The sequence below is a fragment of the Aethalodelphis obliquidens genome, unplaced genomic scaffold (genome assembly GCF_003676395.1).
Source record: "Aethalodelphis obliquidens isolate GAN/ISIS:26980383/991018 unplaced genomic scaffold, ASM367639v1 scaffold23, whole genome shotgun sequence".
In the NCBI taxonomy this organism is placed as follows: Eukaryota; Metazoa; Chordata; class Mammalia; order Artiodactyla; family Delphinidae; genus Aethalodelphis; species Aethalodelphis obliquidens.
In genome coordinates, this window is record NW_020837967.1 from 10,635,555 (window position 1) to 10,658,348 (window position 22,794).

At 38.4% G+C, this 22,794-nt stretch overlaps 1 protein-coding gene and 1 long non-coding RNA gene across 10 annotated transcripts in view; one reads left to right on the forward strand and one right to left on the reverse strand.

Moving 5' to 3' along the window:
* Positions 1-22,794, forward strand: part of ITGB1 (integrin subunit beta 1) — a 79,845-nt gene that overhangs the window by 50,262 nt on the left and 6,789 nt on the right. For 6 of the 9 annotated variants that reach the window (XM_027121780.1, XM_027121777.1, XM_027121778.1 and 3 more), the window contains exons 2-15: positions 3,830-3,896; positions 6,024-6,109; positions 8,770-8,992; positions 10,511-10,681; positions 11,215-11,453; positions 13,571-13,726; positions 14,507-14,602; positions 14,904-14,993; positions 16,458-16,598; positions 16,770-16,969; positions 18,471-18,709; positions 18,933-19,155; positions 19,821-20,053; positions 22,109-22,275. In XM_027121780.1, the coding sequence (XP_026977581.1) occupies positions 3,830-3,896; positions 6,024-6,109; positions 8,770-8,992; positions 10,511-10,681; positions 11,215-11,453; positions 13,571-13,726; positions 14,507-14,602; positions 14,904-14,993; positions 16,458-16,598; positions 16,770-16,969; positions 18,471-18,709; positions 18,933-19,155; positions 19,821-20,053; positions 22,109-22,275 (2,331 nt within the window). Of the gene's footprint in view, positions 1-618; positions 643-2,748; positions 2,768-3,829; positions 3,897-6,023; positions 6,110-8,769; positions 8,993-10,510; positions 10,682-11,214; positions 11,454-13,570; positions 13,727-14,506; positions 14,603-14,903; positions 14,994-16,457; positions 16,599-16,769; positions 16,970-18,470; positions 18,710-18,932; positions 19,156-19,820; positions 20,054-22,108; positions 22,276-22,794 lie in introns of those variants that run through there. The other 3 variants (XM_027121772.1, XM_027121775.1, XM_027121781.1) reach the window with 3 other exon arrangements.
* The window catches only part of LOC113628320 (uncharacterized), a 65,139-nt gene continuing 45,340 nt past the window's right edge, over positions 2,996-22,794 (reverse strand). Inside the window, exons 7-8 of the long non-coding RNA XR_003435985.1 lie at positions 5,476-5,541; positions 2,996-3,244 (exon numbers count right to left, since the gene is read on the reverse strand). This is a non-coding gene — a long non-coding RNA (uncharacterized LOC113628320). The remainder of the gene's footprint in view (positions 3,245-5,475; positions 5,542-22,794) is intronic.

The window sequence follows — 22,794 nt, forward strand, 5'->3', positions numbered from 1 at the left end:
CTCTGTAACCTGACTGTAACCTCCTGCCTTGCTGGTCTCGGTTTCTGTTATTTCCAGCTTATAATTTAAGTCTCAGAAATACCTAAGTACTTTAAGATTCTTTTTGGCCTTTATGATATTTTAAGATTTTAACATAATTTATACTTACTGTAGAAAATTACAGGGATAAAATAATCACTCATCCCACTGACCAGATTTAACTGCAAATAACATATAAATACATTTTTTTCTGTAGTCTTTTTTCTGTAAAGCTAGAGCAAATCAATTCCAGTTTGCGGGGAGAGAGAGAAGTCACCCAAACGTGTATGTTTAGTAATAAGATTGGAAAGAAGTTATTACAGTTCTTCTCAGGACTCCGTGGCCTTGCATGTGCAGACCTTTTGCCTGGGGTGTTTCTCTCCGGTGCCTACCCGTTTCCTATGAGGCTGCGGTTTGAACCTCCCTGAAGCTTCTGAACTTGCCCCGGCAGATTTTGGCATCCTCAGTGCACTTTGTCCTTATCTTCATTATAGAAACCAGCATATCACATTGTAATTATTTGTATTTTTTGTCTTCGAACTGAAAATTCCTTGAGACAGCGATCTTTGTATCTCCAGTAGGGCACAGAGCCTGACAGGGTTGGCAGAGGAAGCACATCCAGAGGTAAGGGAGAAGCCAGTAAAGTTCATGGGAATAGAGCATGTTAAGAAAGAACAGTGAGGTGTAGTCAGTGTTGCTGTGTAAGTTCTTTGGGTGGTAAACTGATGTATGTCCCCAGGTACGTTTTGTAGGCAGGCACTAAAGTTTTGAATGAATGAATGGATGGATGGATGCAGACAGTAGGATAGGCCTGGGAAGTTTTCTTTTTCAAGAGCAGTTTCACATGCGGATACCCAGTTACACAGGTGGAGGAGGGAGACAGAGACCCAGGTAGACAACTATTTCTAGAGCTTTGATCATGAAGACGGTGAAAGTTAAGATGAGGACAGGACCTGAAGGCATCTCTCCCTGGTGGCCTCTGCTCAGGAGCTGTTCTGTGTGGAGTGCTCCTGGGGGGGAGACTCCGCGGGGCACCTTTCTCAGCCTGAGAGTCACCTGGGGTGTAGGCCCCACCTCCCAGGATAGGGGTTTTCAGGCCTGGCGTTCTCCCGGGACCACACACTGACCGGTGCTGCCTCAGGGCCTCTGGAAGTCTCCGGAGCTCTTGGGTGCCGTCCTTCCTCCCTGCCCCCTCGCCCCACCGCCTCTCTGCTGCCTGCTCTCCTCAGGGCCCTCCTCGCTGCTGCTCTTGTCTCTGCCCGGCCAGCCTCGTGGCTTTCCTTTATCCCTAACTGCCGCCGTCTTCCGTCTCCTAGGGCTTCTCTGCTTCCCGGGGAGAAAGCCTGGCCTTTGCAGGCCTGGCCGCTGCCCTGGCGGGGCTGCTGCTGGCCTCGGGCTGCCCTCCCCGCTGTGTGCTGCCTGATTCCTCAGAAGGCTGGTCTTGGGCGCATCAAGGTTTATAGAAGGAAAAGAAAAAATAGCGTTAAAGTAGTATTTTAAAGCTACGGGACCTAAGAATGTTAGGAAACTTTTTCTGCTACCAAATAACTTTATCTTACTGGTGCTTCTCTGAGTTGTGTAACATTTTAAAGGTTTCCCAAGGTAGTCTAGTGGTCCTTAAGGTGACCTGAGTTGAATCCTGAAGACACACGTGTCAGAGTCCATATATGGACCAAATATCTGTTCTGTTCTCTTTGTGTAGAAACTGCCCAGATGTTCCATTCATCACAGTCATGCATTTCTTCGGGCGTCTTGCTGTTCCAGGTCCTTTTAATCATAGCTTTGGAATTGATAACATTATTTGAATTGTTCAGAATTAGAGTCTGCGTGGATTTTTTACACATTGAACCTTTTAGTCAGGCCTTAAAAGGTAAACTGTCAGGCATTTCACACTTCAGTGACCTGGCTTTTGTTGGGCTTTTGGATGCAGTCACAAGTAATAACGTAAGCAGAACCGTGGCATAACAGGACTGGCTGCTCTGAGCACGGTTGCAAAGTGGATGACTGTGCAAGTTATTCATACTGCTTTTCTTTGGGAAACCGGAAAATGGGAGCAGCATCTGACAGAGGAAACCCAGTATCCCAGGGGTACTCAGAGCATAACTTCAAAGCATTTTCCTGGAGCTGTGGGACTGTGTCCTGGAACATAGCCCTTGAAAATGAGGGGTTTTGAAAGAAATTTTTTTTTCTTATTAAAGGAAGTACACCAAGAAAGAAAAAAATTCCACACAGTACCCTGCCGTAATTGTTTTTACTAAGAAAGTGAAAAGAAGAAAACGCTACAACAATTTAAAAACAAATGAACCCATTGTCTTTATATTATGCTTATAACTCTGTCATCTCCAGGATTCTTTGGTTACTTTATACATTTATATACTGTTATTTTTACATACCTGTCATCTTAATGTGTTCTTTGCATCCAAAAGTTATTCTGTAAACCTTTTGATGTTACTACATTTTATTCTTTTGACTCTAGTACTCCATCAAGTTGACACGGTTAGCCCTTTCCCCATCATTCTAGAGGACGTTGGCACTTTTGTCTTATAAACATGCTAGAGTCTATACTGAAAGTGTATGTGCATGTGTATCACTTTTTATATTTTAAATTATTAGGATGAATTCCTAGTAGCTCGTTTACTAAGTCAGAGGGTAGAAACAGTTTTAATGCTTTTTGATATAGATTGTTAAATTATTTTCCCCCAAGTTATACCAGTTTACAGCCATCTCTGGTCTCTCTTAGCCATCTGCGGTAAGTCTTTGTTCTGTTGTTTTGTTGGGTTAAAAAACTTTTTATTTTCCTGCTTGCTGGTTTACCTTACATTGCTTTAATTTATATTTCTTTGCTAAGTAGTAAAGCTAAACTTTGCTTGGTGGGGGGGTGTTATATTTGCCTTTGGTTTTTTTGCATTCCTGTGGAAGGGGCAGGTGTTCATGCATAATTATCAATCAGACTGGCTGCTAGTCCAAGAGCAGTAAAAGTAGTTAAGGGATAGGGTCAGCGACCTGTGGCTATAGCCGTCTTTGACCAGCTCTGGTAAGGTATAGATTGATGTTGTGAAAACTTTGATTCACAGAAAGCAGTTACATACCTAATGGTTGGAGTGTGAGGTATCCTGCTTGGTATACAGACTCTTACTTCATTTTTCTTTAGAGATTCCAAAGGACACTTAAGCCTCTTTCAGGTCTTCTTATGTCCCTCTCCCCCACTTTTGTGTAGTTTGTAGATCTAGAAATTGTAGGAAATTAAACTGAATATTTTACTAATTCCATGCACAGAAGTTGATTTTCTTAAGAAATAGTTACAGGACATCAAACTCAAAAATTGAGCTGGGGCCTTGTGCAGGATGTTGGTCTTAGCCTTAGGAGAAATAAAAACGATTGAAAAGTTGTAAGCAAGGGGATGACATAGTCAGGATTTTTACAGGTTCACTCAAACTAACACTCAGTGTTGAGGTAACTGAGGCATAGGGATATGCCTGTTTGGCCCCCTCGGAGTCATAGGAGGTAATAGAGATTCCATGGGACAAAGACTTAATAGCTTTTAGGTGTAGGAATACTTGACACTTTTTGTTTTGAGCACTGTTCATTAAGTATTAATGTATAATTGGTGTGGAGAAAAGTAAGAGTGGATTCTGGGAATCTGGAGCGGAAGGTGAGGTGCTGGGGGGAGAGGTGGATGTTGAGCATGGAGAAGGGCTGGGCAGGAAGATGCCTTTACACTTATAAATTAGCGGACGATCAGGTGCGTGGCAATGATTAGGCTTTATATGTTGTTTTTCCTTAATATAACATGGTACATTTTATATTTCAGATGAATTTACAACTGATTTTCTGGATTGGATTGATCAGTTCAGTTTGCTATGTGTTTGGCCAAGCAGGTAAAAAAAGTTTCATAGTTGTCTTTTCAGTATCTTGTGACACTTTTGACCACTTTAGATTCCTGGAAAAACCTACATCCCGTCGTCTTGCTCCTTCTGAAAGCCTTGCCTTGCCGTGGCCTCACCTCCCTCAGAGTTGAGGGCGGGGCCCTTCCAGTGCCTGCAAGGCCCTTTCTCAGGCTCTCCCCCAGTCACCCAGAGCGACAATGGGAATAGGATGCGCTGCACAGAGCTCTTTGGGGAATATCATAGGGTGTGTAAGTGAGCATAGAGAAAGCAAAGGCGTGTTACATCTTTAGAAGGAAATGAAGTAAATGTGTAGAACAGTGGACTATGAACTCTCCACTACTATCTGAAAGAATGAAAGCAGGAACAGTTGGCTTTCCAGAAGATGTTCTTGCACTTTGATCACAAGTCTTGCAAAATGTTGGCATCATGTAGGAGAGGAATGAAAAATAAAACTGAAAATATATTTAATCCTCTTAGAAACCATGGTGCATCCACATCTGGAATAACGGATGTCCAATTCTGTTCTCCAAATCTCAAAAAATACACTGCATAGAACAATTGTTTGATATTAGGGTGGAAGGACTTAACACACGGAAAAATGAAGAAAGAAACCGTAAGGGACGTTATTGATAAATTTAAATTACATAAAACCAGCAATAACATAAAAAACCAAAGTGTCTGTGTCAAAACACCATCGACAAAATGAGAAACTAAATAGGATTTAATTTCACTTACAGATGTAGAGCTCTAATAAAAACAGATGAACATGATAATAGAAACTTTGCAGAAGATGTAACAGAAAATTTATAAAAGAAATGGCCAGTAAAAATACGAAAAAAAATGAAACCTTCAGTAACTGACAATTAAATTGATGTTCTTATTTATACCTGTTAAATGAATTAAAAAAAATCTTTGCATTAAAAAAGTGTTTCTTGTTGAGGGTATGGTGAAGTGGTGTGTGTACTCTGCTTGTGGGAGTGTGCGTTTGAACGTTACTGCTGGAGAGAAGTTGGTGTGTATTGAGAATCTTTAAAAGTTAATACTCTTTGCCTCAGTATTTTTTTTTTTAATTTGTGATAAGGAAATAATCAGAGTTTTACATTATAAGAATGGTCATCAGAGTGGGTGCATATATATATGCATGTATGTGTATATATGTGGAGGGTTCGTGTGGCATGTGCGAACTATGCAACTAAAAACAATCTAAATTTATCCATCATTGAAAAGGATACATTAATATAATGGAATATGTAATCATTAAAGCCATGTTTTTGAAGAATTTGGAATGAAACATTTGGATTAAGTATAAAAAGTAGTATATAAAATGTATATCCTTGATTTCATTTAAATAATGTCTGTATGCCTGCTTCCTTGCTATTGTTTTATTTATCTGCTTAGAAGAAAGACTGGGAAGAAATATACAAAAAGTGTTAACAGTAGTTATCTCTTAGTGAGCAGGTTTTGAGTGACTTTTAGTTTGTTCTTTATACTTTTACGTATTTTCCAAATTTTTTATAATGAGTGTGTGTTACAAAAACATACATTGGAGACAGTCCATATTAGTACTTACCACACGACAGACGTGCTGATCCTTACATGGATTTAAAGAACCATATGGCATACTTTGAACACAGACCTGAAAAATCAAGGGGTTGTGGATTGGATGAATGTGGACTTTTCAAGTATTTAACAAACGAAAATGAAAGTGCCTGCTTGAGGGGATGGGGTATGGGCGTGGTGGGGTGAGTTAAATGAAGAGAAATAATACTTTTACCCAGTTGTAAGAACACTCCTGAGAATTAATGACCATCCAACATGAGAGAGCCTGAAATCATGCCTTTGAAAAAAAAGGACAAATGTATAGATTAAGGGTACCTAGTCTTTGCTATAGAAGAGAGATAACTGTGTCTTTTTATGGTTCTCTGTGACAGGATGATCCAAAATCACCTCTCTCTGGGGGGGGGGGGGTAGGTCTGAATCAGCTTAGTAACGAGGTTCATAGTGTTTATATTTAACGTTTGTATATGTTGTATTATTTGTCATTGTGATCCAGATTTTTCACTGTTCTCTCTCTCGAAACTTCAAGTAAAGTGGTCTATTCTTTGTTTCTCCTGACAGATGAAAATAGATGTTTAAAAGCAAATGCCAAATCATGTGGAGAGTGTATACAAGCAGGGCCCAATTGTGGATGGTGCACCAATTCAGTAAGTAAGATTGTTCAGGTCTTCCCATCTATTCTCTAGTCATTTAGTGTTGCCCAAAACGGTATCCTTGGGAAGTGCTCGATGTGACTTTTCACTTCCTCATTGTTGACTGAATAAGCGTCAGCTCTGTGTAATCCTGTGTGATGCTCTGGAGCTGTGCTGCCCAGCACAGGGCATGCTAGGCATATGTGGTGATGTTGAGCACCTGAGATATGGGTGGTCCAAACTGAGAATTGCCGTCAGCCTTAAATACATACCAGAGATTGAAGACTTAGCATTTCAACGTTAATGATTTTTGAAATCACTGACATTTTGTATATATTATTAATTTCCCGTTTCTTTTTTTTCTTCCTCTCAGCGTGGCTACTAGACAATTTAAAAATACATACGTAGCTCACCTTTGTAGCGTGCATTGTTTCTATTGGACAGCTTCCCAAAAACCTCTAGCCATTTCATTGGACTGTTTTAGATTTTTCCCTTTTTTTATGATGGGAGAGGTATACATTAACCTGCCTAATTGTGTTTTAATTAAACTAATATGCACTTGATTTGCATCCTAATCAAAGCCCATTGAGGTTAGGCTTTAAATTTTATTCACTCTTGTCATCTCTGTACGTTGCTCAACATGGTACCTTCCACAAAGCTTACTGAATATTGAATGGATGAATGAATGAACAGATGAATGCTAAGTTGGTACTGGAGGTAACGGGAAGTCATTTTGAGGGTATATAATTTATTTACAGAGTGAATAATATCAGAAGGTCAAAGGCTTATTGTTTGTTTTTACTCAGGTGGTTGACCCCGCAGTCAAGTGCCTGTTTTGTGGGCGTTACTGGTCAAATGTCAGATATTTCGTATGATTTGACCTATGAAAGACAAAATGAGAAGTTTTCGTTTTGTTATTTTAAAAATTTTCTACTGGCACCTTCTGTCCTTCTGAAAACGGTATTCTGGAATTAAATTGGAGACAGTGAAGGAAATAGGGAGTGCCTTGAGTTTGTCTCGGACTGGGCTTACTTCGCTGAAACGCTTGGTTTTCTTACCTGGAAAATGAGCATGATCTGCCTCCTTTATCTCTGTTCTTACGAGAATCAAATGAACTTAAGGCAGTTTCACTTAGAAGATTATGATAGTGGTACGTGCTGTTCTCAACAGCAGCGTCCATTTTCTGAGGGTTACAGTTTATCTGGGGTTTAGGGTTATCCTAGCCAAACTGTTCTTTCAGTAATTTAGCCATCTTTATGGCATAATTCTTAAACTATTACAGGTATTTGGGGATATCTTCAGTGAAATTTTACTTGAGTGTTGTGATCTTAGTTTCCTGGATTGGCTGATATTTGGAAGCGGATCCTGCACTGGGCCCCTGTGCTCTGGCAGCATTGTAGGTTTGACCACACATAAAAGTTGTGCAGCTTTGAACTGTTGGGCCCATGGTTCTCCCTTCCAGTTTTTCTAAGTACAGAAAGGCTCTCATTTAGTACTGTGTTTCCTGTAAAAGATAACTGATCAAAACCGCTGTGTAATCTTCGTATATAAACACCTCACTTTATTCAGCACCATGAAATCGGTAGATAATAAACAACCATACAAAACATAGAGGGACCCCAAACGAAAGGCATTTCCTCATTTTCCCAATGTCAAGATTTTAAAAAAGATTTTTGGAAAAAAAAAAAAAAAGATTTTTGGCCAACTAAATACAAATTTTTAGGGGTATATGTGAAAAAGTTAGATGTCTATTAGGAGTACACATTTTAAAATGATACACATATACATGGATACACCGTCATTGTTCCCCTTCCTCACATTTATGAAAAACATATTTAGAACCTTTACATGCATCTTAACAGCAGTGTTTTTGCTTTCACTTAGTCAGTCATCTGATAAAAAGAGCACAGTTTAAAATCACGTCACTAGTGGAAATTTTACCCCGTGCCACAAGTACCATTCACACACCATTACAACGTTTTTTATTTTAAAAAAAATTCACCCTGTATATATTTTTGACCCTGTCGTATAATCACTTACTATGTTTTTTTAAAAAAATAAGTTCTAAAAGGCTTGATTACAATAATAGCCAATACCTAAAATATTTTTAAAGCTCCAAGAGTACTTACTAAATCTGTGGTAAATTTCTTGTTCTCCTTTTTAAGAAAGGTTTTAGGGTGACATGTTTTCCCTATACACTGAGTTGTTCAAAATATCGTGAAGGATGCTGCTACATAATATGAGAGACTCTAAGAATTTCTCTCAGGGAAATTTTGGAAAAAATATTTGTCTGATATTTGGTTATATATATTATTAGTGGCTCTTAACCATGCTAAATAAGTAATTTCACAAAAGAAATTTGAGTAGATACTCTGAATTTGAACATGAAACGGTTAAAATGTACACTTAGGTCAGTCCTCTAAGTGTTACTAAAGTAACACGGTACTAGTAATACATCAGCAATAACGGTATTACTTTCAAGGAAAAATTTTTGTTTATCTGTTTTGTTTATTATGGTTTGGATGAAGGGAGCATTTTGTTTAAAAACCAGAAATGAAATACATTAGATATGTTACCTGGTTTTTGCAATTTAATTAGTTATTTGCAGTTAGGATTACGTAAAAGGTTTGACCACTATACTTTTTATTTATACCTATATTTTACATGTCACTTAGACATTTTTACAAGAAGGAATGCCTACTTCTGCTCGATGTGATGATTTAGAAGCCTTAAAAAAGAAGGGCTGTCATCCAGATGACATCGAAAATCCCAGAGGCTCCAAAGATATAAAGAAAAATAAAAATGTCACCAACCGTAGCAAAGGAACAGCAGAGAAGCTGCAGCCAGAAGATATTACTCAGATCCAACCACAGCAGTTGGTTTTGCAGTTACGATCAGGTACAGAAATCTGCTTCTATGAATGCCTTTGTGTCTACTTGAGCTTTTTGACAACTTTATGTAAGTTTCTGTTGAGGGTTCATTTTCACATGTGGACTGACACTCAAACAGAAATGTTGAATACATTAACTTTTAGATATTTTTGGAGGTATAACAATTTGTAAGACACATGTACCTGAAGTAAATGTTACCTGTGTCTAATGTAAATTCTGTTAAAGATTTAGAAAGTATTAGATTTAATGTGTTTTTAAAGATAAAAATGTCCATCTTCTGGTATAATTACATAATATAAAGACAACATTTTAACCTATTTTTTCCTTTGTTTTTGTTCAGTATTGATAAAATATTAAGGTTTTCATAAGAATCTGGAGCAGTCCTGCATCTGGGAAAAAGAAAGAAGAAACAAGCCCCCTTTCTCCTCTTCTAGTTTCCCGCCCCTTCCTCTCAGAGGACTGTCCCGTGCCTGCCTCCCCGCCGCCCCTTCCCCTCCTGCTCTGTCTTCAGCCTGGTGCCGGCAGCCTTCCACTTCTAGAGCAAAGCTCTGCTGGCACCTGGAACCATCAGGCCTGGTGGACCCTCGTCAGGCCTTTTTTTTTTTTTAACCTTCCTGTCCAAGCGATGCCTTCGAGCTTCTTGAAATGCCCTCCTTGCGGCTTCTGCGATAACATTCCTACTTTTCTTCTTATCTCTTAACAGTGCTTTCCAGTCTCCTTTCTGTGTCTTTTTTCTTCCTTCCTCTTTGTAGTCCACATAATTGTTGGTTTTCCTCTCATGGCTTTAAAGCCACTTGTGGGCTGTAACACAGACTTTTAAGCTCCAAACCCAGTTATCCAACTGTCAACTAGAAGTCTATATAGAGAAAATCTGCAAGTTAAAAATTTAATGACTTTTCACCCAGACCTCTTCCTTCTCGTGTATTTTCTGAGTGGATTATATCTCACGCCTCTGGTACATCTCTTCTCCTTCCTCATTGTTTCAGATCCTTATCATCTTTTTGTTAGATTTTTGCTATAGTTTCTTAACAAATTTCTTTGTCTCTATAATCATCTTTAAAACTATTCTTCAGGTTTTCTACAGTGAAAATCAGGTTATGTTATTCACTGCATATAGTGCATCCCATTAAACAAAGAAGAGTCTTCACTTTACAACGTTAGTCTCTAGAAAGTCTGGTGTACCCTGGAGTGTATCTGCCTCACCCACCCAGTCTAGTTTACGTTGTTCTGGCTGTCTGTTTTCTTCTGTCATAGTTACCAACCCACTGTTTGCCTGTCTTGCCTGCTGTGGATGGGGAATGCTGTCTTTTTCACCATCCCCGGGGCCTGGCATTTTAAGTATTTGTGATTGAAATGAGTACACTTCCATTTATTCAGTTACCTGTGGAATGCCCAGGTTTTTGTAAAAACTATGTCGATAATACAGTTTATAGTGTTACCTTATCGATCGAATTTACTTGGTTTTGCTCGTTCGCTTTTTGATTGCTGGCAAGCTAATTTTCTTCTCTAATCTCTGTTTAATTAGGGGAGCCACAGACATTTACATTAAAATTCAAGCGAGCTGAAGACTATCCCATCGATCTCTACTACCTTATGGACCTCTCCTACTCTATGAAAGACGACTTGGAGAATGTGAAAAGTCTTGGAACTGATTTGATGAATGAAATGAGGAGGATTACTTCAGACTTCCGAATTGGTAGGAATTTTGAGAAAATTAATAGTTTTCATTTGTATAAATACTGGCAGTTTTGTTCTTCACCACATGCATGTGAGATAAATAGGCCAGGTTTTAGTCTTTTCTTTTTGAGAGAACTGATATTCCTGTCACACGTCTAATAATTTTTCCGCCTCCTTGTTCCTCTGTTACTGTAGGCGATCATGTTATTTGACACACCTTACACCACACGGGTAATAAAATGCTTGCATGTTTTCACAGGCATTTATGCATTGGTTTGTTGATATATTTTATAAACATGTTGATTACAGTTTTTTCATTACTAGTTAGTATGACCACACCTGCCTATACAGCCTTAATCTCACATCAGACCTGGATTTTTCATACAGTGATCTCCTTTCCAAACCTAATTATTAAAACCCTTATTATTTCTTATTAAAGAAAAAGATTGACTTACAGGCGGTAATGTACTTGATTTTTTTCATGCAGTTTATCCATCCGTCCATCCATCTACCCTCCATCTGTCATCACTGTGTGTGCATTTTCCTTCACAGGGTTTGGCTCATTTGTGGAGAAAACCGTGATGCCTTACATTAGCACAACACCAGCTAAACTCAGGAACCCTTGCACAAGTGAACAGAACTGCACCAGCCCATTTAGCTATAAAAATGTGCTCAGCCTTACTGATAAAGGGGAGGTATTTAATGAACTTGTTGGTAAACAGCGCATATCTGGAAATTTGGATTCTCCAGAAGGTGGCTTTGATGCAATCATGCAAGTTGCAGTTTGTGGAGTGAGTGCATTCATTTTCTACAAAAGGATATTATTTGTATGAATTTTGAGTGTGATTTTGCTGTCAGGAGAAATTACCTTAATTACTGTAGCATACTTGACTAATCCCTAAGTTCCCTCCAACTACAAATGCTTTATAAAAGCATAGTTAATCGTTATGCCCCTATCTAAACCAGGCAGTTAGTTCATTTACACAGGGTTCTAAAAGCCAGGATGCTCACCGCTTGAAACAGTGGGGCAGTTTAGCTTCAGCTGGTGCTCTAGGTGTTTAGAAGAGGCCCAGGAACCCTAGCTTTCCGGCTTCGTGCCTGAGATGGAGTTGGGGTTATCTGGGACGTCTCCAGGAGCATTAAAAGTGCTCAAATGGACTGTGTCTCAGACACCATTTTCCTCTGGTCAGTTTTCTTCTGCTTATCATCTTTGAGAGTTATCTTCCCCATGTCTTAGTCATTCAAAAAGAAAGAACTTTTTAAGTCTTAGTTTGAAAGCTATATGAGAACAGGTATTTTGAGAAGTCATATAATTGTAATTTTAATTGCAAGATTTTCAGTAGTAGTAAGCTGATCTCCATTGGACTAGTGGTTAGAATTTTATGACCCATTTACCAGGTGATGATTTTGAGGTGACCTTTTAATGATTCAGCTGAAGCTGAAACTAGAAAACATTGTGAGGTAGATGAAGTTTAAGTACCTGTCTCATTCCCCACCCCCCCCGCTCCTTTTTCCCTAGAGTACCCCTATGCTCTAGAAGACCTTTCTTGATTCCAGATGCTTCTTAATGGTTATTTTCCAACCAATTTTTAATGTGTAACTTGATACCCAAGATGATAATATGGTATAGCGTTTAAGAGAACCGTCCTTAGACTGTCAGGAAATGGCTTCAGATGTTCCCATCACTGCTCATCTACTAGGCAATTTCCTTGCCATTCTAGAGGGCTGTTTCCTTCTCCTTAAGAAGGGATAATAACAGATAAACCTCATAGGGTTGTTATGAAGTTTAAATACGGTAATCCATATACAGTGCCACTAAGCCCCCAGCAAATACTAACTATTAGATTATCGTTACTCTTGATCTCTCACTGGGGTAGTTGCAATTTAAGGATAGTCTCTGCTTTTAAAGGGGAAGAGAGTGATATTCCAGGTAGTGCCCAGCCTGATGCTTGTTTTCTTTCCAGCCATTCATTTGTGATCCTGTTAGCAGCTCACTGTGGAGAGAGCATTCTCTGGGCTGCCTGTACCTGTGCCTTAGCCTTGGGATTAAAACAAACCATAGCATCTGTGGCCGCTACTCTCGGTTTTCCTCATGCTGACTGAGAGTAACTGTTCCACTTCTCTACATGAAAAAGAGACAGACATTCCACTTGGACTGCCGGCATTAATAAACTTAATTCCTGCCTTCAAGGATTTTATAGTCTTATGAGGATATATACAGATATAATTGAGTATTTAGACAGATGAGATTATAAAATTACCATATTAGAGGATTTTACTGCTACTTTAAATTCTTTGCTGAATAAGGTGGAAAATAAAATAAATGAATAAATAAGCAGTACTGATGGGTTAGAATGGGTGGAATTAAGCAGGGCAAGTCTTTGGAGAAGGTACTTTTTTCTGTAATTAAAAAAGGAAGGCCTAATGTGGTGGCTGATAAAGGAAGTATACGCTACGGAAGGTGGAGCAAGGATGGATGGGAATGAGACAGTGACATTTGGGCCAAGATGGGTGTGGGCTGAGACATCTGCATTTACTCATTAAGCACGTACTATGTGCCAAGCACTGTGCTGCCCGCTGAAGATAAGATGAAGCACAAAACCTGATGGTGGTCCCTGCCCTGCACAGAGCGAGTGTACTTTCTAATGGGGAGAGAGACATGGACTTTAAAAGATACAGTTTTTAAAAAAGAGCTGAGAGAGGTGGACAGCCAGGCAGGGTGGAGTTCTACAGTGGGGTGGGGAGTTTTATTCAGTGGTCTCTGTGCCCTCATCCGCAAGGATATTGGCATCGTGAAAAGAGAAGGTACGGAATTAGGTTGAGATATAGTGGTAGCCTACATAAAGATGAAAAGATTTATGCTGAATTGTGGGTAGTATTTTAAAATTGAAATCCTTTTCTTTTTGAGTCTTTGATTGGCTGGAGGAATGTGACACGGCTGCTGGTGTTTTCCACGGATGCTGGGTTTCACTTTGCTGGAGATGGGAAACTTGGTGGCATTGTTTTACCAAATGATGGACAGTGTCACCTGGAGAATGATGTGTACACAATGAGCCATTATTATGTAAGTGCTTAGCTCCTTACGTATTGAATGGATGCAGGTTGAGCTTAGCGTCTAATGCTAAGAGTGTTGTGGGTGACTGGCTTGTGGGTTCGTCAGGGTTTGGGGTTTTGTTATTTTGGTAAGTTGGGCCCTGACCTAATGTGCAGGAAAGCTCGTGCTGCTGTTTTGAGGCTCTGGCTTTGTGCTTGCTTCCTTCCCTGTAGATGAGGGCCCGGGGGTGAAGGGAGCTGCTGACTCCCGACTCTGCGCCTCAGCCCAGAGCTCTGTCTCCTCTCACTCGCGTACGTCAAGGGGTAGCAAGCTTGATATTATGTCTAATCAAATCATTTGTATAGTCTTAACACTCCTTGTCTTATTTATACATGATTTAAGAAAGCAGGCACCCTGCCTCTGCTGAAAATAAAGATTGGCAAATTATTCAAGGTCTGGAAGAAATCTAAACCTTGCTGAATCTTGGTCTTTTTCTTAAGTGATACGTAGATAATATAACCTTTAATTACTGGCAGTTCTTTACTTTCATTGTTCTGACATTTAATATACACAGATAATCTTGCTCTTTAAAGTCTTTTTATTATGGAAATTTAAAATTTACATATAAAGATAGAAGAGGATTAGAAACCCACTAGACAGCACCCACTTCAGCAATAATTTGTGTTGTTTCAAGCAGTCTTTTGTAAGTAATCCAGTTGATATCTGCAAATCATTATTTTCAGCAAGTATTGAAAACCTGGAGTAGATTGGATGTAATTACATACTAAATTTTATTACTTAATTTCTTAGGATTATCCTTCTATTGCTCACCTTGTCCAAAAACTAAGTGAAAATAACATTCAGACGATTTTTGCAGTTACTGAAGAATTTCAGCCCGTTTACAAGGTAAATATATACATGTGAGATCAAAAGAGGAACACATTTCTAGACCCTTTTTGTTTAGTCATTAGAGGCAAAATGATATGTCTGAATTGAAATGCGGGCAAATGTCACCAGCTAAAAAAAAAAGTGGTGTATATTAATTTTAGTTACATTGTAAAGCTAGTTGTTTTTAGGTCTGACTCCTTAAGTTTATTTAGGAAATGTATCGAGAACTGTTATTTAAAAATAAATAGTAAGTACTCAGTAGATGCTAATTAGTTGAATGAGTAGTACTTGTATTTTATGTTTTATCTTTTAATTGCAGGAACTGAAAAATTTGATCCCTAAGTCAGCAGTAGGAACATTATCTGCAAATTCTAGCAATGTAATTCAGTTGATCATCGATGCATACAATGTGAGTGCATTTTAAATAAGATCTGTTTTGGGCAATACTCTGTGGAGAATACTTTTCTCAAAAAAAGTAAAACTCCTTTCATACACAATTCAGCAAGCCCCAGAAGACAACATAAAACTTAAATTCTGCATCTGGAGGAAAAACTCATATTCTCTTACAAATACATAATTATCTGCAGAGCAAAATGTCACAAAGGCATGTGGGGAAAATTTCTAAATTCTGTTTTAATGTTGTTAAGTAATAGGTCTCCTTGTTGGAAAGCAAGTGTGAAACAACTTATATTTAGATTTATAGGATGACCTCAGTCTTTTTCCACCCCTTCTTTTTATAGATTCATCTATTTTGATGAATTGTGCCAGAAAAGCTTTTTCTTTTTTTTGCTACTTCTTCTCTTGACATATATTCAGGGTATATAGTTCTCTGTTTTCAAGAGGTACACACAGTCATATATGCATGTACCATGAAGTATATATGAATGTATTTACATATATTTGACTTACCATTTTAATAAGATTTATAAGATTTTTTTTCCCCCCAGATTGGAAGGAAGTTGAAATTAAAGAGGAATTTTCTCCATCTTGAGCTTTAGTTCAGAGTACTTTAGTGATACTCATTCACCATTGGTCAATAACTGTTGTAAGTCGTCTGGAGGCCTTTGTAATATAACAGTAACCATCCTGTACTGTGTACACCACCCCAGCCTTTTGATGGGTTGAATTTTAGATATTTTCTACCTCATGCTAGGGGTTCCCAGAATTTTTTGGAAAGACCCTACTCGAAGAGAGAGGTTTTTACAGAGATTTTCTAGATTCTGGTTGTTCCCTGTCTCTCCCATAGCTGTTTTGTTCTCTGTCTTTACAGCATATCTTAATGCTTTCCTAACTCCATCCATGCAGGAGTGTGACCAGGAGAGAGCTTGCTGCTGCAGCCTTCTCCATTGGTCCTGAGCAATCTGCTGTTCTAAAAACGCAGTGCCTTGAATCCTCCCACTTCGGGTTTTCTTTTTTTGGGGGGTGAGGGCGCAGGGCTGCAACTGCGCCTCAGCAGATTTGTTCCCAGACAGTGTAGTAGATCATTTACTTTAGTCCCTAGTGAGCTGGAAGTTGGTAGGGTCAGAGGAGAGCTGTGTTGCCCACTGGGGGAGGAAAGTGTTCTGAGTTCTTAGGACTCCTCATAATTAATATCAGCCCTCTGTGCTGTATCATCATTAAAATTTCAAACTCAGTAATTAAACCATAAATACTTTTTTCAGTCATGTACATTATTTTGAAGAATTGATCCTTATTAATTAGAGCCCATTTCTCTGGGTTTTGTGTTTTCTGGTCACTCAAGATTTGGCTTCAGATATTTTATTTAAATGATACTGTTTCTTAACAGTTCATTTTACCCATTGGATTTATGCATTCAACTTATTTTATAGTAGCATTTGTTTGCCTTTCCTCTGTTTAATAGTCTTTCTTTTAGTCCTTGTCTTCAGAAGTCATTTTGGAAAACAGCAAATTACCAGAAGGAGTAACAATAAATTACAAGTCTTACTGCAAGAATGGGGTGAATGGAACAGGGGAAAATGGGAGAAAATGCTCTAATATTTCCATTGGGGATGAGGTATGTTACATAAACGTTTTCTGAAGAAAAGAAAAAACTGCTTGTTTACAGGCAATGTAGTTTATAATTTGAGAAACAGTTAAAGAAATATAATTTGGAGTGGCTTTTTGCAATTTTTTTAGTAGATTTAAATTGCTTAGTTGTTAACTTATCTTCTTGTTTTCCCTTAAGGTTCAATTTGAAATCAGCGTAACTTCAAATAAATGTCCAAATAAGAATTCTGAAACCATTAAAATTAAGCCTCTGGGCTTCACTGAAGAAGTAGAGATTATTCTTCAGTTCATCTGTGAATGTGAATGCCAGAGTGAAGGCATCCCTAGCAGTCCCAAGTGCCATGATGGCAATGGGACCTTTGAGTGTGGAGCCTGCAGGTGAGCTGGGGCTGTGGAGAGTGACGGGGTGCGGGGGGACTGCGGCTGGGACGGCTGCAGGGGCAGGCTCTGTTTGGGCGTCCAGAGATATTCTGTCTATTGGAGCAAATAAATGATTGTTCCAGCCACTGTTGCTCACCACAAGATCAATTTGATGATCTTGTGTGTGCTATTTATGGAAAGCTCTTCCCTGCCTTTTTTTTTCCTTAGGCAGACTGTCCTTTACTGTAAAATAAAAGCTTTTATAGCCATCTAAGATGTATATTTAACAAATGGTTAAGGTAGCATTTGGGTTTTCCTCTCATCATAGCAGTCTGAATTCTCTAGAGCTAAATAAGCTTATATAAAATAATAGTGATTGTATCTGGGAAATGGAATTAGGAAGCAGTAAAGGATGTTCACTGTGTATTACATGTACTTCTGAATCGCTGGAATAGTTTTTAAAAAACCAATATACTTCGTAAAATTGAAAAGAAAACAGTATTCTCAGAACATAGAATCTACTACTAACAAAACTATAGTCAGATTATTTTAAATTTTATTTTCATACTGTGATTACTTTTTAATTAAAAATTAAAATTGAATGTACTCTGAATAATCTTTCTCCTTAAAAGAATAGGAGGAGGGAAGAATATTTTAAAAGAATAGGAGGAGGGAAGAATATTTTGATGCAGATGTCAGCCCCAAATGACTATGCTTTGAAGCGTTTTTAATCATGAGAAAAATAGATGGCTGTATTTTGCCATCAGTTATTAGCTTTCTATTGTAAATAACAATTAAAATGTTACATTTTTAAATATTCCATGTCATACATATCCTGACTGAATTGTGTAGATCCATTTTTAGTAAAATATTACTTAACTGAAAGATCATCTTGAAAATGCTTTGCCTTCCTTCTTTTTGCGTATTTACCAGATACAGAACTAGTGTCTTCAGTGCCTGAACACTAGGTGTTCTGAAAATATGCAGTGTGGCTGAAAAGTCTGGATCCATAGGATAAATTTATTTTTAAACAGTGTGTTAGTTATATTTTCAAATGATAGGCTCAGTATGTTTTTCTTCAACTTCCATGCACCTTTTGGGGTGTGTTTATTAGATTAACAATTGGACGGTTGCTTCACCTATAATAGCAAATGTAATAAATAGCATATCATTTGAAAACATAGCACTTTTAAAAATAAGTTTATCCTATGTTTCTAAATGTCTTGTTCACCTGCTCATTGCTGGATTGTATTTTCATCTTGATCAAAATGGTTACTTTCCTGAAGAGGGCTTTTTTTCTTGGGCCCCTGTGTAGATTCCATATGGATTTGAATGGCTCTGTGTGTGTGCATAGGTACACTTTTGTGCACGTCTGTGACGTGTGGCATGACATGTAATAAAATTGTAGTTTGAAGATAATGTTCATAGTCTTACTTCCTCTCCCAGTCTTTCTCACAGCATGATTTGTTACTTTCACTTATTTTTATTTTATGTGATTGAAATTTTGGACTCTGTTTAGGTGCAACGAGGGACGTGTTGGGAGACATTGTGAATGTAGCACAGATGAGGTGAACAGTGAAGATATGGACGCTTACTGCAGGAAAGAGAACAGTTCAGAAATATGTAGCAACAACGGAGAATGTGTCTGTGGACAGTGTGTGTGTCGGAAGAGGGATAATACAAACGAAATTTATTCTGGCAAATTCTGCGAGTGTGATAATTTCAACTGTGATAGATCCAATGGCTTAATTTGTGGAGGTGAGAAGGGGTCTGAAAATGGTTATAAAATGTGGTCCTGTCTAATACAATAAAAAATCCTGAGAGTTTGCTTAGTGGATAAATAGAAAAAGGGCAGCATTGAGGGTCACTCCATCCCACAGACAGCCTTTCTTACATGTTATTGCTTGTTTTCCCTTTTGGGTCAATGCTCTGATTTTACATTTTTACCATTGTTATGAGAAATGATATTTTTTATTGGCAGGAAATGGTGTCTGCAAGTGTCGTGTGTGTGAATGCAACCCTAACTACACTGGCAGTGCCTGTGACTGTTCTCTGGACACTACCTCCTGCACGGCTGTGAATGGGCAGATCTGCAATGGCCGGGGCGTCTGTGAGTGTGGCGCCTGTAAGTGTACAGATCCCAAGTTCCAAGGGCCGACCTGTGAGATGTGCCAGACGTGCCTTGGAGTCTGTGCCGAGCATAAGTGAGTATTTCCGAATTGCTTGAAATGGGTGAGAACTCGCTGTCTGTTGGCCTCTGTATCAGCACACAATACAGAGAACAGCGCTAACATCAGGTTACGCTGTAAATAAACTGTCACATTGAAGCCCAGTTTTTAAATCTTAAAAATTATTTCTCAGTAGCTGGTGTTTGTCACATGATACTGAAATGTGTCGTACGAGAGTGATGGTACAATTATTTCAATCTGAGTTTGCTATGTAAGTGAATCCATGTGGTAACCTTTGTTAAATTAGCATTACCAATTGCTTAATTAACTATCTTTTGACTAAACTAAATAAAATTGAGTTTTGTCCCTTGAAGAAAGGACTACTATTGTACCAGCAACACGTTTCAAAAGTTATTTTGGCTTTAAATTGTGTATTAAATATCTGATAGGGCTAGTTTTATTTTCCTACTCTTATTTCTTTTGGAGGATTTTAGTTTGAGCTGTAATAAATCTATAATATCACTTGGGAAACTAGCATCTTTATGTTTAGTTTCCCCATCCAGAAATATGTTTCTTCGTTTATTTATATCTTCTTCTATTGCTCTTGGCTTAATGTGGTTAAATTTTGAGTCTAGCACACAAAATAATCTTTAAGCAAATATTATTTTAAATAATAAATGTAATCATTTGCATTTTAACAGGGAATGTGTTCAGTGCCGAGCCTTCAACAAAGGAGAAAAGAAAGACACGTGTGCTCAGGAATGTTCACATTTCAACATTACCAAGGTTGAAAATCGGGACAGGTTGCCCCAGCCAGGCCAGGTGGATCCCCTGTCCCATTGTAAGGAGAAGGACGTTGACGATTGCTGGTTCTACTTCACATATTCAGTGAATGGGAACAATGAGGCCACTGTTCATGTTGTAGAGACTCCAGGTAGAAATCTGATCATTTCAAAATTCTTTGCATTTTCTTTTATGTCTTTTTACTGCTTAGGGCTATTGGCAGTTGCCCTAATATCTAGGAACAGCTGCCAGCTGGACTATTATATGTCCAAGTTGGGACACTTTTAATCTCTCAAAGCTTAAATTAGTATTTAATTAATAAGTAAGGGAAAGAGAAAGCAGGTTTTAAGTTTTCTGAATGGGGAGTCCGAGGAGTAAATGTAGTAGCCCACACAGAGCCCTCAGCACGGCACCTGGCAGTAGGCTGTCGGTAAGAGCAGCATCATTATTAATGATATTTAAATATGAGTTGATTTTAGGCTTGGACACTGGGAAAGATAATTTGTTAAAGGATGTTATACAGCGTGAATTTGTTCAGCTTCTCAAAAGATGAAACATTTTTATCTTGGTTTTTCTGGGTGCTTTTAATATACTTTGGAATTTTCTACATTTGTGGTCAGATTTTTATGGGAATGTAAGTTTTAATTTCTCCTGGATAAATATTAGGAATGGATTTTGGAGGCATATAGTTAACTTCAGAAGAAACAGCCAAACTGTTTTTTTAAAGTCTCTATTGTTTTGCATATGTATTTTTCAAATATTGTCTCACAGTCTGTGCCTCCTTGTCTTTTCATTTTCTTAAGTGTTTTCTGAAGACCAGAAGCTTAAATTTTGATGAACTACGATTTACCAGGTTTTTCTTTTATAGATCTTGCTCTTTACTATTATGTCTTAGAACTCTTTGCCTAATTCAAGTTCATAAGGATTTTTCTCCTGTGTTTTCTTCTAAAAGTTTTATAGTTCTGGTTTTCCATTTAGGTCCGTAACCCACTGTGAGCTGATCTTAGTATATGGAGTGGGGTCCAGTTTTTTATATGTAGATTTCCAGTCGTTCTTGCACCATTTGTTGAAAAGGTTGACCTTTCTCCACCTTGGTTGAAAATGAGATGACCTTATATATGTGGGCCTGTTCCTGACTCTTGATTGTTTTCCATTAATCCAGGTGTCTGTCCTTTAGCCAATACCACACTGTCTCAGTTAGTGTTGCTTCATAGCTAGTTGTGAAATCTGGTAATACAAGTTGTCCAACTTTGTTCTTTTCTGAAAGTGCTTTTGAAACACTTTCCTAGTTCTCCTACTTCTTTGTAAATTTTAGAATAGACTTGCTTGATATCTACACGTCCTGCCAGGATTTTGATTGGGATAGCATTGAGTTTATAGATCAAATTGGGGGAGGGACTTCCCCGGTGGTGCAGTGGTTAAGAATCCGCCTGCCAGTGCAGGGGACATGGGTTTGAGCCCTGGTCCAGGAAGACCCCACATGCTGCAGAGTGACTAAGCCCGTGCGCCACAACTACTGAACCTGCGCTCTAGAGCCCTTGTGCCACAACTACTGAGCCCTCGTGCCACAACTACTGAGCCTGCGCGCCTAGAGCCCATGCTCCACAACAAGAGAAGCCAGTGCAGTGAGAAGCCCGTGCACTGCAACGAAGAGTAGCCCCTGCCCGTTGCAACTAGAGAAAGCCCACGCGCAGCAACGAAGACCCAATGCAGCCAAAAATAAAAATAATTATTTAAAAAAAATTGGGGGAGAATTGACATTTTAACAATGTTGAGTCTTCTAATCCATGAACATGGACTCTCTGTCCATTTATTCAGGTCTTTTTTTCATCAGTGTTTAATAATTTTTAGCATGTAAATCTTGCACATATTTTCTTAGATTTATACATAGGTATATCATGATTTTTGGTGCTATTGTAGAAAATACCATTTTCTAAATTTCAATTTCCAAATTGTAGAAATCAATTTCTATATAATACATAGAAATACATGACTTTTCTTTATTGATCATGTACACTGGGGTCTTGTAAACCCATGTTACTTCTAGTATCTTTTTTATAGCTTCTTTGGGATAGTGTACATTCACTTACCTTGGGATTTTAATTCCTGTGTGTTTTTTTATGAGACTGCCCAGCTCTTTGTAATTTTGGCTGTACCTTCACATTCTAATCCCTTATGTGCTCATCCTTTGCTTCTTACTTTACAGAGTGCCCCACTGGTCCAGACATTATCCCAATTGTAGCAGGTGTGGTTGCTGGAATTGTTCTTATTGGCCTTGCATTGCTGCTGATTTGGAAGCTTTTAATGATCATTCATGACAGAAGGGAATTTGCCAAATTTGAAAAGGAAAAAATGAATGCCAAATGGGACACGGTAAGTTGGAAATCGTGTAAAAAGCAGGGTGATTCATAAAGCAAATGTAACACTTCTAAGACTTATTAGCTCTAAAGCTGATTATTAAAGTCCTTTAAATATTTTATTCCCCCCAAAATTTATTATTCAGAAAACTTGCATTTAGTGAAAAATAGAAAACATCTTAAGTATATCCTATTAAAACAAAACAATTAAGAATGTTTCTTCTGGTTACTGTGGTCATTGTTTTTATTTCCTTAATAATTTTAATCTTAAATCTGCTCTTCTGCCTTTTTTTTCTCATGTAAAATAGAATCCTAAGTAATAGCAAGCTATTCAGTAGAAAGCTTTTTCTGTTTTTCTTTTCCCCCAACAAAGAAACCTAAGTAGAACGCAGCCAGACTCAAAAGGCTACATACTGTATGACTCCACTTATATGACAGTCTGGAAAAGGTAAAACCCTAGAGGCAGGAATGAGATCCAGTGGTTTGCAGGGGCTGGAGCTGGGGGAAGGGGCCCGAGGGATCGTGGGATGATCTT